Below are 15001 nucleotides of genomic sequence, written 5' to 3'. Positions count from 1 at the left end.
GTTTTCCCATAGCCAGGGCCTGAATCCACCCACTCCATTCTTCAAAAAAAAGTTCAATTTTATTTCTTTACAGCGAGAGAGGAGAAAGAAGAGAAACCCCCCCCCCCCCCCCCAGTTTTTCCTTACCACAGAAAATAAACTGTTCAACTCTAACTCACTCACTGGTCTCCTAACTTCCTAGGCAGGGCTATCCCCTTTGGCCCACTGTAAACTCAGGTTGCTGCAGTGCTGCTATACTTCTCAGTGTTTTCTCTAACAGTCTTTACCAAAGCACCAGATACTACTTTTACATTCTGAGGCATGGATCTCTGGCTGTATTGTGCTTAGCTCAGGAAATCCCCAAGCTGAGACCAGATGTGGCACATAGAGGAGCAGTCAAGGCTTTTTCTTTTTTTATTTCACAGTGCAGAAAGAAACATCAACATTCACTGTTCACAAAACACCAACCAGGTCAGCCATTCCAAGGGGCTACCATTCCCTTTGTACTCACATAGGCCAGCTATAGTAAGGAGCTACCCCCTCGCCGGGCAGACTGGATGGACCATTTGGTTCTTTTCTGCCATCAGTTTCTGTGGTTTCTATGTTTCCTTCCAAACTCCCAGGCCTCCCTTTGCTCTTCTCTCAGTATATGTAAATATCCCTCTGCCAGTCCTTGTTCCCAGAATTCCCTGTCTTAAGGTGGACTGGGACCAGACAGCTGGGAGTGGACCTTAAGATGTCTGGGGGCCCATAAACATTTTGAAGGTGTAGACTCCAGAATTGTACACGGCATTCCAAGTGCCGTATATACAGGGGCAATATCACCTCCATTTCTCTGCTGACCATTTCTCTTCCCACACAGCTTTTGCCATCGCTTTAACCACCTTTTTGGCCACCTTAAAATCAGATGCCATCACCCCCCAAATCCCACTCTCCTTTCGTATTTAGAAGAATTTTCATCCCATATACTGTACCTATCCTTTGAGTTTTCTCAATCTAAAGGCTGAATTTTAAAAGATTTACACACACTGAAATGGGCAGATATGCATTTGGATGGGGCGTGTGCTTGCCGTGGGGATTTTAAAATGGCCGCAGCAATGCACATATCTGCCCATACGTGCATAAGAAAGGGTTTGTGAAAATGGGGGGGGGGGGGGAGGCGGAGGTGGTATCTGGGTGGGCCAGGACAGCTCCATTAGGCACTGTCCCGCTGAAGCACATGCCGGAAGCTGCTGCTCCAGAGACCAGGTAAGTTTTTTAAAACAAAAGAACTAGGGAAGGCAGCGGTGTTTTAGGCGTCAGGGTTAGTAGGGGGAAAGGGAGACAGGTTAGGTAGGGGGGTTATAAAGTTCCCTCCCAGTCCACTCCTTTACTGGCATATGCATGAAGGTAGCATGTTTTATAACATGTACGCGTCAGGAGCTGCGTGCACTTGGATACCCGTGTGCGGGTCTTAAAATTTAACTTTAAATGCATTACTCTAAATGTTTTAGTATTTTTTTAGCTTGCAGAGCTTAGACCATTCTTTAAGGTTCTCTAGTTCCCTCATCATGTTTTTCACACCTTCCTGGCTGACTGCCCTGTTGCATAATTTAGTGTCATCGGCAGAAATACATATCTTTCCCTACAATCTTTCCACAATGTCACTCAGGAAAATGTTAAAAAGAACCATTCCAAGGACTGATCTATGTGGCCCACTTCTAGTAACATCCCTCCTCCTTAGAGTGAATGCCATTTTCTACTACCCTTTGTCACCTCCCACTCACGAATTTCTAACTCATTCAGTCAGTTTAGGGTCCATACCACCAATGCTATTTGTCACCTTATTTATTTATTATGGTGTTTTATATACCGTCGTTCCAAAAGAAGATCACAACACTTTACAAAATCAGCATTCATATGCTTGGATGACATTCACATTCATGGCTAACATTCACAATTTGGATTAAGATAACAGCAACTATGTATTCAAAGTCATATTCATATGTTTTCTAGGTCAACACAACAGTTAATACAAATTCTACTTCTGCTATCATTACACAATACATTGTTCAGTACCTATTGCTCACTTAACTTCACTGGCAGTAACACAGTCAATATTAGTAATCAGCCTATTGGTATTTTACGTTAAATCATATGCAATTCTGAAGAACCATGTTTTCAGTTCACGTCTGAAACTCTTCCCATCTGTTGTCAGATGTAATGGTTCTGGGAGAGAGTTCCACCACATGCAGCCCACTATGAAAAACATTTGGTCTCTTATTTGTGTTAGGTGTATGCTCGTATTGAAGGTACCTTTAGAAGTCCTTTGCTTTGGGATCTTAGAGCTTGCTGCAATATGTACAGTTGAAGTGTCACTCCTGTTAAGCATGGGTTAATGTTATTGATGATATTAAAAATTAGAGTTAATACTTTATAGTGAAATGTGGATTGTTGAGGGAAGCCAGTGCAGTTCTATGAGTGAGGGGCTAATGTGGTCATATTTCCTTGTCCCTAGTAATAGTCTAGCGGAAGCATTTTGTAGTAACTGTTGTGGTTTTAATAGTTCTATGGGTAGGCCTAGTAATAGGGAGTTGCAGTAATCTAAGTTCGAGAATATTAATGTTCGTAAGACAGTGCAGAAGTCCTGAATTGTTAGTAATGGTTTCAACCTATGTAATATTCTCAGCTTGGAGTATCCTGTTTTAATCAATTTGTTTATATATTTTTTCATTGTGAAGTTCTCATCGATCTGTATTCCTAGGTCCCACACTTGATCCGATGGAGCAATGTTGAAAGTTCCTAGGTTGGTGGTTTGATTATTGTTGTATTTCATAGGCTGAATTGTGTCAAAGTCATTACTGAAATCCAAGTATACTATATCTAACACACTCACTTGATCCAACTATCTGGTCACCCAAAGAAATTGATCAGATTCATTTGTCAAGACCTACCTTTGGTAAAACCATGCTGCTTCTGATCTTGCAAGCCATTGGATTCCAGAAACTACACTATCCTCTGTTTTAGCAGCGATTCCATTAATTTGCTCACCATAGAGGTCAGACTAACCATCCTATACTTACCAGCCTCCTCCTTAATTCCTTATGAGAATAGAAATCACATCCTCAGTCTCCAGTCTTCTGGAACTATTCCTGACTCTAAAGATGCATTGAAAAGGTCAATGGACTGCTAGAACTTCTCAGAGTTCCCTTAATATCCTCAGCTGCATCTCATTCAGCCCCATTACTTTATTGACATAAAATGTGTCAATATGTATGCCTGTCTAGATAATATTGTGTTGTAAGTGCTCTCTAGAAACTTGTCCAACTCCTTTTTAAGCCCAGCTATGCTCTCAACTTTGACCATGTTCTGGGGCAACAAATTCCACAGCTTGCTTCTTACTATACTGAGAAAAATAATACTTTCTTAAATTTGCTGTAGATCTGCTACCAGTTAGTTCCCTGGAGTTCTCCTTAGTTCTAGGACTATTTGAAAGAGTAAATAACTTACTGTTCCCTATTAACCTGTTCCATCACTCCTGACATGCCTTCTCAGTCACAGAAAGGGTTGGCACAAATAGACTAAAATTAAATCCATGTCAAAACTCTGAAGGAGTATGAAGGTGAATATTTTACTGTACGCCACTTAGGACATTGTATAATGTGGCTAACTAATTTTTAAAATAAATTAAAAAGGTGAAGCATTGAGAAATTGAATTTAAATCAAACTAATCACTACCTTATTTAAAGCCAAATAATTAATAAATCTAAGAAAGATTCTGAATATTTTCAAGAGAATATTTCTGTGTTATAATCAAATCCATTCCGGTATTTGTGTATTATATCCCCAATATAAAAGATTTGTACTAGTTTAGAATCACAATTGTTTTGGTATGGTCATGATACTTCCTTTTTTTTTTGCTGTTTAATTTTATTGATACAGCACAGAAGTGATATGTTAACTTCTCATGTTTTAGTTACATTACTTGGTAAAATAAAAATATGCAGGAAAAAATGTTATGCGCATTTTCATAAAATAAAGATCAGATTTCATTTTTATAATGCTACAAAAGATGTTTTCCTTTTTTCTTCATTTCAGGTAACAGAAACCCGGACTGGTCCTCTTGGATGCAGTAACTATGACAATCTAGATTCTGTCAGTTCCGTCTTGGTTCAGAGTCCTGAGAATAAGATTCAGCTACAAGGTATGCAGGCAGTTTTCTTCTTTAATAAAGATGAACCAAATCATTTTGAATGGAACATAACCCCCAAAACACCATGATCGGCCACCCAGGAAAAACTTGGATAGGAGTGCAACCCCAAAGGGTAGATTTTAAAAGGAGTGCATGCACGTCCATGTGGGCGCGCTTCCTGGCACGTGCATATGGACGCGCAGATTTGATAACAGGCGCGCGATGTAGCGTTCATGTTATAAAATGCGATATCCATGCACGCATGCCTGACAGATGTTAACATCCACACGTGCTTGTGCGGGAGGCCCACAACTCTCGCGCACAGGGGGGGATTTTATTAAGTAGGTGCAGCAACGTGATAGGGCCTAGACCAGTTCCCTCCCAGTCCACGCTAATTAAGGAACGGACTGGGAGGGAACTTCCCTAACCCTACCCTTCCTACCTTTTCCCCTCTCCTCCTTGACCCCTAACCTAAACTATCCCCTATGTTTTTGTTTCCATACTTAAGCTCCTCCGGATCAGAAGTATTTTCCACGCGCTGGCAGCAGGCCGGCGGGTGCTTCCCCGAGACAGCATCTCTTGGCGCTGTCCCAGCCCGCCCCTTTCTTTAGGCCCAGCACCTCAGCATTTATTTGTGGCTACGTGCGTGGCCGGGCCCTTTAGAAAATATGAGTGGCGTAACCCCCTAAATGTACGTGCCCAGTGTCTTTAAAATCCAGGCTAAAATGAATTGCTGAGTCCTTATTTCCTGAAATTACAATTTAAAGTCAGAACGAGTTTGCATTTTATCCTCTTCTTTTTCCATCTATAGTTTTAATAGAAGTCCAGAATGCTTATTACTCAGCAAACTGATCACACGACAGCTTCCAGAAATGATTAGAAAATCATGAACCACCATCGACAAGTCACAAATCATAAGCCCTAAAAACATAAGAACTGCCATACTAGGTCAGACTACGAGTCAGATATGGCCGGTATCATGTTTCCATGATCCGCAAACAGTGAATCATATGAATCCACAAACAAGTGGTGGATTAGTAATGTGCGGAGGCAAAATGTTTGTTTTTGTGTATTCATTCAGTAGATCACCTTCATTTGTTTGGTTCATTTTAAACAAAAGAAAAACATTTCTTAGCTCATTTGTTTTTTTTATTTCCCATAAAAGTCCATGGGGAAGCAATGTAGCATGTTTACAGCTACAACATTATTTTTTTATTTAATCTAATTCTAATTCTAATGAAACCGGTGAGCAGACATCAGAATGAGGAAAAGAACTCCCAGGAATGAAGAATGAGACAAAGGGGCAAATGGGTACTAGCAGGGGTTCTTCAAGGTAGCAGCAAAGGTGGCAAGAATACCCCAAGACCTGAGAGGGTCCCAACAACCATGGCATGAACCCTCAAGGCAGCAAAAGAGGGAAACAAAATGGCACCAAGAGTGGCATGTGCATCCTAATTCATGAGAAAGGGAGAACAATGCAGCAAAGGTGGCAGAAAAGCTCCCAGTCACTGAGGGAGGGCAAGAGTGGCAGGAAGAGCCCACTGAATCATGAGAGATACAAGGCAGCCACCGACATTGGCAAGAAAACTCCAAGGAGTAGAGTCTGAGATATGGCAGTAAGACAGAGTGGCAACAAGATCCCCCCAATGTGTAGCAAAAGGGAATAAAAGTGAGACAGATTGGCAGCAAGACGCCAAAGATTTAGAATCTGGGGTACGGTAGGAAGGATGAGTGGTTGCAAGACCCCTAAGGTGGTACAGCAGGGGTATAGCAGTAAGGTAGAGTGGCAACAAGACATCTAAAGTGTGGAATCTGGGGTACGGCAGCAAGGCTGAGGGAAATGTGGAAAATAGGATTTGCATTCACAAAAAAGAGGGGAGTAGCTGGCTTGTTATGGCGGTTACTACCCCAAACCAAATAATGCCTGATACTTCACGTTCATTGCATATCCAGCATAGCTCCCTGCTTCAACGGCAGGGAGGAATGAAGAAAAGATGATTTATATTCAGACAACAACCAACAAGGACTGAATTACATAGTCTGGATAAGCAAATAAGCATGGGTGTAGCTTGCTTATTGCGGCGGTTACTACCCCGAATAAATTAAGCCTGATACTTCACTTGGAATGCATATCCATCGCAGCTCACTGCTTCAGTGGCAGGGGGGAATGAAGTAAAGTGGCATTATACTCAGATAACCAACAAGGACTGAATTGCACAGGCTGGGTAAACAAATAAGCATGGGAGTAGCTTGCTTATTGCAGCAGGTACTACCCCTAACCAATGAAGCCTGATACTTCACTTAGATGCAGCTCCAGCACTTCTCTCTACAGCAATGGCGGGGGTGGAAGGTAACTAGAACCAAAAAGTTACTAAGAGCCAAGAGTAACAGATAAGTATGTGAGAGAAAAAATAAGTGTGAAAGCTTGCTGGGCAGCCTGGATGGGCCGTTTGGTCGTCTTCTGCCGTCATTTCTATGTTTCTATCATAAGGAGCAGGCAGATTCACCTTGATTGATCCTCCATCTGCCCTCTTTTCTTGCCTCAGCTCTGTCCTGGCTACTGCCTCACGCAGGAAATTCTTGGTTGCTATAGTTACCAGTCTCACTGCAGCAGTTTTCGATGGGTCATACCTCTGAATGACAAACATAAACAAATGAAACAAGATTGTTTTGTTTAATTCATGGATACCCTCCATTCCTTTTGGGGTTCCATGAATGAAATGAAATTGGTCTCATTTGTTGCACTTTACCCATCTGTTCCAAATGAATGCAGTTGTGAACCATTAGTCTAGGAAATTTGGAAGTCACAGTCCACAGCGCACAGATTTTGAATTACCTTTTATTTGTTTGCAAATAGTGTGCACTATTTAAAAATAATGCTACACTAAAAATGAAAGAACATAAAGCATGACATTTCATGTTTTATTTCTATTGTTTTGTTTTGAAAACAACACAAAACGATGGAGACCTTGTCCTTGACATTATGTAGTTTCAAACGAGGGGATTCTGTGTAAGGAGGAGCATCCGTCCCCCGACACGGGCTGGGTTTTGCCTCAGAAAGTTTTCGTGACACTTTCTCAGCATACCCACCCACAGCATTTTTGTACATACTTGACGCGGCCGAGTTGAGGGATGGATTTTTTTCACTACACAGAATTCTAGCTGCTGAAATAAAACTCTGTACAATCCAAGAAAGAACCTTTGAGTTTACTTCCTGAAGGACAGATCTTGAAACATCCATGATGCACTCTATTTTGTTGATACTTCCTTTGTGTACGAGCGGGACTTTTCCAAGTCGTTATGTGCCCCTTTTTCAAATGAAAGTAGATCCCTAGTATAAGCCTGTCTCTCTGAGTAATTACCAATGAAAGATATTTATTGGATTCTGAAACTGAATGTAGATACCAGTGTTGGAAGAGGGAAATAATTGTTTCATTAAAAATAGGATTGTTTTAATGGAAATATTTGTACCTTGCTTATAAAATAAATGATTGAACTACTTACCACTTAATTTCCAAATAGCCCCCTATCATGTTGAGAACGTTTCCATTTCCAGCCTGATTCTTGGTTTGTTTTGTGGTTGTTGATGATCATCCAGTAAATCTTACCAGTGACTGAACAACTAAATTCAAACAAATAAGTAAATAAAATATGTGAATGAGGATGACATAAAAATATGCATTTGGGGTGCAACCATTGAATCTATTAATATACTCTTGGCCGTTCAGCTTCTGGCTTCATGATACTCCTGAGTTTTGTCCTACGTTTCTAGAAGTAAGGCTCTATAATTTAGAAATATGCTGGCTAAACAATAAATCTGCTGTGGATGCAAAGTACATGTTGGAGCACCTGTGACAGTTCGGAGAGAAGTAAGCTATTTGAGAAAGTGGGAATTAGTCCAGGCCTTAGCTAGTGCTTGAAAGCTGCTCATTATTCTACAGCCGCAATCTCAAAATCATGGCAGATTCTCCCAAGGCAGCTGGAGCCCTTCCAGCAGTGCCCTGTATGGTAATGGATGAGGGAAGGGTTTCTCAGAGTTCCCCTCACACTGCCCAGGGGAATCGGATGCTGCTGAGCAGTCAGCCGGAGTCATAGTGTGCTGTGTTTTGTTCTGACTCACTTTACGGCCTGAGAACATGAAATCTATTAGGCAATGAAACTGCTGTATTGCTCCATCTGAACTTTGCACACTCACTTCCTCTGCTGGCGGTGTGCTCTGTGACCTCCACCATAAGGCACTAGCAGGGTCTTCAAAGTTATGGAAATATGGTTCAGATTGGAAAGTTTCTGTGCAGTGTAACCAGCTGAAATGTATTTTCTGTAGTTTTCAGACTCAAGTGAAGGTTCCTCTGTTGCTCAATATTAAAAAAAAAAAAAAAAAAAAAATGCGGCCACACTCCAGCGGCAGATTCCAGAGGAAGACCTGCCCGGGGATTCACCGCCCAGGACACATCACGTGGACTTCCGAGCGTGGCTCTGCCATGGCCGCGCACGGCAGACCACGTGACTGGAGTGACCAGCCCACCAGGGGATGCCTGATCCCCTGATAGGCTAATCCGTCCCGGTTACACTCATTGAAAACTCTGATTTGTTTTCGATCAGTCTGCGATGACTGGAGCTTGCAATTTCTCACAGTGCTCTTGAATAATTTTATATCCTCAGCAAATTTGACTGTCTTACTCATTGTTTCCAGCGCTAGGTCATTTAAAACTATGTTAAACAGCAGTGGCCCCGACACGGATCCCTGAGGCATTCCACTACTCACCTTTCTACAATGAGAAAATGGATCATGTAGCACTATTCTGTTTTCTATCTTTTAACTAGTTTCAGTCCACAATAGAACATTGCTTCCTGTCCCATAACTTTATTTCGTCAAGATTCTCTCGAGAAGGACAATTGCGCATCCCGGCTGTGCTGGTGCCATGGCCGGGCCTGCTCACCAGGGCTCCCCTCCCCCCCCCGCGAGGCCTGGTCCATCCTCCCTTGCAGCTGCAGCCAGCCAGCCCCCGGCACCTGCGGTGTCCCACGACATCTCCAGGCCCCTTGGGGCCTTCTTTCTCGCACTGCTCCTCATGGCGGGGCTCGGTGTCCTCATCCGCATTGGGTCCACCCCCTCGGCGAGCACGTGCGGATCACCCAGCCCTTTAAAGGGCCAAGCATGGGAAACTCCTCCATGATGCTCAACGATGATGTCACCTGAGCCCTGCATAAAAGGCAGGGCTCAGTCTCCAGTTTCTCGCCTTGGCAAATGGGTCGTCTCATTCGTGAGAAGCTAGTTGCCGTCCTGTGTTCCTGCTTCCTTGATCCTGTGCTTGTTCCAGTGTTCCTGCATTCCTGTCCTTGTTCCACTGTTCCAGAGTATGTTCCAGTGTTCCTGCATTCCTGTGTTCCTGTGCTTGTTCCAGTGTTCCTGAGTCTGTGTTCCTGTGGTCCCTCCTGTGTGCCAGCATCTGTTCCTGATTCCTGCTCCGTTTCCCATGTTGTACCTTCTCGGACTGATTCACGGTACTGACCTCTGCTTGTCTCTGACCACGTTTGGACTGATACCCGGTATTGACCTCTGCTCGCCACTGACCACGATTGGACCGCTGCCTGGAACTGACCTCTTCTTGCCACTGACCATGTTTGGACAGATATCTGGACCTGACCGCTGCTTGCCACTGACCGCACACGGGCTGATACCTGGAACTGACCCTTGCTTTGGCTGACCACCCTCAGACGGATACCCTGGCTTTGACCCTTGTGCTTCACTTGGACACTCTCTTCGCTTCTCCTGTGACCACCAGGTCTGCCTGCTCTGACGCTGCCCATGGCCTTCTACAAGCTAAGAACATACGAACATGCCATACTGGGTCAGACCAAGGGTCCATCAAGCCCAGCATCCTGTTTCCAACAGTGGCCAATCCAGGCCATAAGAACCTGGCAAGTACCCAAAAACTAAGTCCATTCCAAGTTACTGTTGCTAGTAATAGCAGAGGCTATTTTCTAAGTCAACTTAATTAATAGCAGGTAATGGACTTCTCCTCCAAGAACTTATCCAATCCTTTTTTAAACACAGCTATACTAACTGCACTGACCACATCCTCTGGCAACAAATTCCAGAGTTTAATTGTGCATTGAGTAAAAAAGAACTTTCTCCGATTAGTTTTAAATGTGCCCCATGCTAACTTCATGGAGTGCCCCCTAGTCTTTCTACTATCCGAAAGAGTAAATAACCGATTCACATCTACCCATTCTAGACCTCAGGATATTAAACACCTCTATCATATTCCCCCTCAGCCGTCTCTTCTCCAAGCTGAAAAGTCCTAACCTCTTTAGTCTTTCCTCATAGGGGAGCTGTTCCATTCCCCTTATCATTTTGGTAGCCCTTCTCTGTACCTTCTCCATCACAATTATATCTTTTTTGAGATGTGGCAACCAGAATCATACACAGTATTCAAGGTGCGGTTTCACCATGGAGCAATACAGAGGCATTATGACATTTTCCGTTTTATTCACCATTCCCTTTCTAATAATTCCCAACATTCTGTTTGCCGCAGCACACTGAACCGACGATTCAATGTGTTATCCACTATGACGCGTAGATCTTTCTTGGGTGGTAGCACCTAATATGGAGCCTAACATTGTGTAACTATAGCATGGGTTATTTTTCCCTATTTGCATCACCTTGCACTTATCCACGTTAAATTTCATCTGCCCAATTTTCCAGTCTCAAAAGGTCTTCCTGCAATTTATCACAATCTGCTTGTGATTTAACTACTCGGAACAATTTTGTGTCATCTGCAAATTTGATTACCTCACTCGTCATATTTCTTTCCAGATCATTTATAAATATATTGAAAAGTAAGGGTTCCAATACAGATCCCTGAGGCACTCCACTGCCCACTCCCTTCCACTGAGAAAATTGTCCATTTAATCCTACTCTCTGTTTCCTGTCTTTTAGCCAGTTTATAATCCATGAAAGGACCTCATCACCTATCCCATGACTTTTTGCTTTTCCTAGAAGCCTCTCATGAGTAACGCCTTCTGATAATCCAAGTACACTATATCTAGACCACGAGGCGCTGCTAATCCTGTCTGGAGGACCTTCAGTTCCTGTTCCTTTCCAGTGGTCTCTGGTACACCCTGTTCCGATCTAGCTCAGCTATTTTCCATGAGTTATACAACCTTGCTCTTGGTGGGCACACCTCTCTGCTACCTCTCCAGAGACCCTCTTAGGCCTACCTAAGCCCAGGCAGTCTGGGTACCGAAGGGCTCAACCTGCGGAAGCCCCGGATTGTTATTGGTAAAGCTCCAGTTTGCCTCTGCTCCTAATGTGCTCCGCCTCCTGGTGGCAGGTGCCCTCTGGGACCTCCCTGAGGGCCGTACCAATCCTGCACCAGGCTAAGGGTCTACCTCCAGCACAATGGTTGCCATGAACTCAGCGGAGTTCTCTGCCATGCAGGATATACTAGGCCTGGCTACAGGTGTCAGAGAGAAGCAACAATTTCTCGAAGCATTGGCCACCTTTGTAGAGACTACGCTCTCAACTGGAAGAGTCTGCCATGGGCAACCTGTTCCGATCTAGCTCAGCTGTTTTCCACAAGCCGCGCAACTTTGCTCTTGGTGGGCAAACCTCTCTGCTACCTCTTCGGGAGTCCCTTGCCAATAGCGCTTCTGCTGTTTCATCGTCCTCAAAGGCACTGCTGGCCCTCCCAGCTCCTCCCCATTTTAATGGGGATCCTCGTCTATGTTGAGGCTTTATCAACCAATGTTATATGCAGTTTGTGCTAGGGGTGTGCATTCGGTCCCTACGTTTTGGCAATCTGCAACGGATGTGGCCATATTCGTTGTATTCATGAGGAAGCGAAACGTATCGCAATTCCCCATGAATACATGAATCTTTGCCAAATTATTTGTCCGCCTAAAGAAACCAATTTAAACAAACCCCCCACCCTCCTGACCCCCCCAAGACTTACCAAAACTCCCTGGTGGTCCAGCGGGGGGTCCGGGAGCCATCAACTGCACTCATACCCTCTGTGCTGATTTCAAAATGGCGCCAATAGCCTTTGACCTACTATGTCACAGGGGCTACTGGTGCCATTTTGATTACTGTCAGCCGATGGTCCGAGTGCAGGAGGTCATTCCCGGACCCCCACTGGACCCCCAGGACTTTTGGCAAGTCTTGGGGGACCCTCCTGACCCCCACAAGACTTGCCAAAAGTCCAGCGGGGGTCCGGGAGTTGGATGCTGTACTCAAAATGGTGCCGATCTCCTTTGCCCTCACTATGTCACAAGGGGCTGTCGAGCCGTCGGCCGTTGGTCCCTATGACATAGTGAGGGCAAAGGCGATCGGCGCCATTTTGAGTACTGGCATCCGACGGCCGGCGTGCAGGAAGTCGCTCCCGGACCACCGCTGGACTTTTGGCAAGTCTTGTGGGGGTCAGGAGGGTCCCCCAAGACTTTCCAAAAGTCCATGGTGGTCCAGCAGGGGTCCAGGAGTGACCTCCTGCACTAGGACCGTCGGCTGCCAGTAATCAAAATGGCGCCGATTGCCTTTGCCAATACTATGTCACAGGGGTTACCGGTGCCATTGGTCAGCCCCTGTCACATGGTAGGAGCACAAGATGGTGCCGATGGCAATGTGACAGGGGCTGACCAATGGCACCGGTAGCCCCTGTGACATAGTAGGTCAAAGGCTATCAGCGCCATTTTGAAACCAACACAGAGGGTGCGAGTGCAGGGGATGACTCCCGGACCCCCCGCTGGACCACCAGGGAGTTTTGGTAAATCTTTGGGGGGGGGTCAGGAGCATGGGGGGTTGTAGTTAATTTAATTTTAGCAGGAGAATGAATCAAAATGGACGTATTAACGAATCGGGGCACCATACGGCCGAATGCAATGTATCCGCCCCCCGACGAATCTGAATCCTGAATGCAACATATGGCGTCCCTCTGCACATCCCTAATTTGTGCTGCAACCTTCCTTATTCCCAGATGAAGTGACGAAGATCACCTTCATTTTATCGCGAGTGGAAGGGAAAGCCCTGGTATGGGTCTGCCCGCTCTGGGAGCGTTCCGATTCCTTACTATAGCAGCTCCATCAATTCATTTCCATTTTCCGATGCACCTTCAATGATTCAGGCAGCCAGACACCATCTCCTCCACCTCCGCCAGGGGTCCCGCTCCCTTTCTGAATACACCATGGAGTTACTAACCTAGCTACGGAATTGGGATGGCAGAAAGTGCCCATAGGCAGTCTATCTCGAGGGATTGTCATCTGCTCTGAAGGATGAATTGACAGCCCGAGAGATCCCTATATTGTTGGAGGACCTCATCTCATTGGTTGGGCAGATTGACCACCACCTCCAGGTTTGGCATTGGGAAGTAAAGGCTGTCCGATCGATCTTGGAACCATCTCGGTCATTCAGCCCCAGATTAAGGGCACTTCTGGCAATTGCTCCGCCAAAAGAAGAACACATGCAAATAAACTGAGGGTCGCCTTACTCCTGAAGAACGCCTCCAAAGGTGGAAGTCCGGTCTCTGCCTCTACTGTGGAGGTCCTGGCCACCTTATCCAGACCTGTCCAGTGCGTTTGGAAAACTCCAAAGCCTAAGCCCGGTGGGGGCCCCGAGGTTTGGCATTACAGTTACTGACCCTCAACTTCTGCTGCCTGTCTCCCTCTCTAAAGGGACACACTCCTTCTTAACCACCGACTTCATGGATACTGGTGCCGGTGGAAACTTCATTCTTGAAGAATTAGTGACTCTACTTCAAATCCCTACTCAACCCCTGGAAGTACCATTGTGCATTGCCCCCATCCATGGAGAACCCTTACCTGATCACATCACCCATCGTACCCTAGCCATCCAACCAACCGTAGGGACCCTGCATGAAGAAGAAATTCCTCTCATGATCCTGAAATGGTCAGTACATCCCGATGTTCTCTGTCTACCCTGGCTACAATTGCACTACCCACATTTTGACTGGGAGATGCTCCAGCTTACCCGGTGGGGTCCTCAGTGCCAGGAACATTGTTTGCGGTGGGTATCCCCATCCGTACTGGTGCTAACATCCACTACTCTTCCTGGATTATCTACACCCTATGCTGGCTACCAAGATGTCTTTTCCAAACAGCAAGCCAACATTTTACCCCCCTCTCTGGACGTTCAACTGGCCAATTGAACTGTAGCCTGGTACCACTTCACCCAAGGGCAGAACTTATCCTCTCTCACTACTAGAGATCCAGGCTATGTCTGCCTACATTAAGGAAAACCTAGCCAAAGGCTTCATACAGCTCTCGACCTCCCCTTCAGGCACTGGTTTCTTTTTTGTAAAGAAGAAGGATGATACTTTAAGGCTGTGTATTGACTACCGAGGTCTGAACGCCATCACCCGCAAGGATCGTTACCCACTGCCGCTCATTAGTGTGCTCTTCGATCAGCTCCAGGGGGCCCACATTTTTACTAAGTTGGACATGCGCGAGGCTTACAACTTGGTCCGCAGTCAACCAGACGATATATGGAAAGCCGCGTTCAATATGAAGGATGGACACTTCGAATATGTAGTCATGCCTTTCGGGCTATGCAACGCCCTTGCCATCTTCCAGAGGATGATGAATGAGATCTTTCACAATCTCCTCTATTCCTTCATCATAGTTTATCTGGACAGCATCTTGATTCTTTCCAGAGACTTGGAATCCCATCGCTCTCATGTCCAGACTGTCCTCTAGCATCTTAGAGACCATCACCTCTACGCCAAACTTGAAACATTTCTCTTTGAGCAGTCTAGCCTCCCATTCTGGGCTACATCATCTCCAACTAAGGATTCACTATGGATCCAGACAAGTTCCAAGGTATTCGTGACTGGCCCC

General features: G+C 45.2%; 1 protein-coding gene across 2 annotated transcripts in view; it reads left to right on the top strand.

Annotated features, from left to right (window-relative positions):
- The window catches only part of BRINP3 (BMP/retinoic acid inducible neural specific 3), a 714331-nt gene that overhangs the window by 437582 nt on the left and 261748 nt on the right, over positions 1-15001 (top strand). For both annotated transcript variants that reach the window (XM_029618365.1, XM_029618366.1), the window contains exon 5: positions 4057-4162. In XM_029618365.1, the coding sequence (XP_029474225.1) occupies positions 4057-4162 (106 nt within the window). The remainder of the gene's footprint in view (positions 1-4056; positions 4163-15001) is intronic.

Source organism: Rhinatrema bivittatum, chromosome 10, assembly GCF_901001135.1.
Source record: "Rhinatrema bivittatum chromosome 10, aRhiBiv1.1, whole genome shotgun sequence".
NCBI lineage: Eukaryota > Metazoa > Chordata > Amphibia > Gymnophiona > Rhinatrematidae > Rhinatrema > Rhinatrema bivittatum.
Note: the sequence above shows the minus strand (reverse complement) of the source record. Positions and strands in the feature narration are given on the sequence as shown.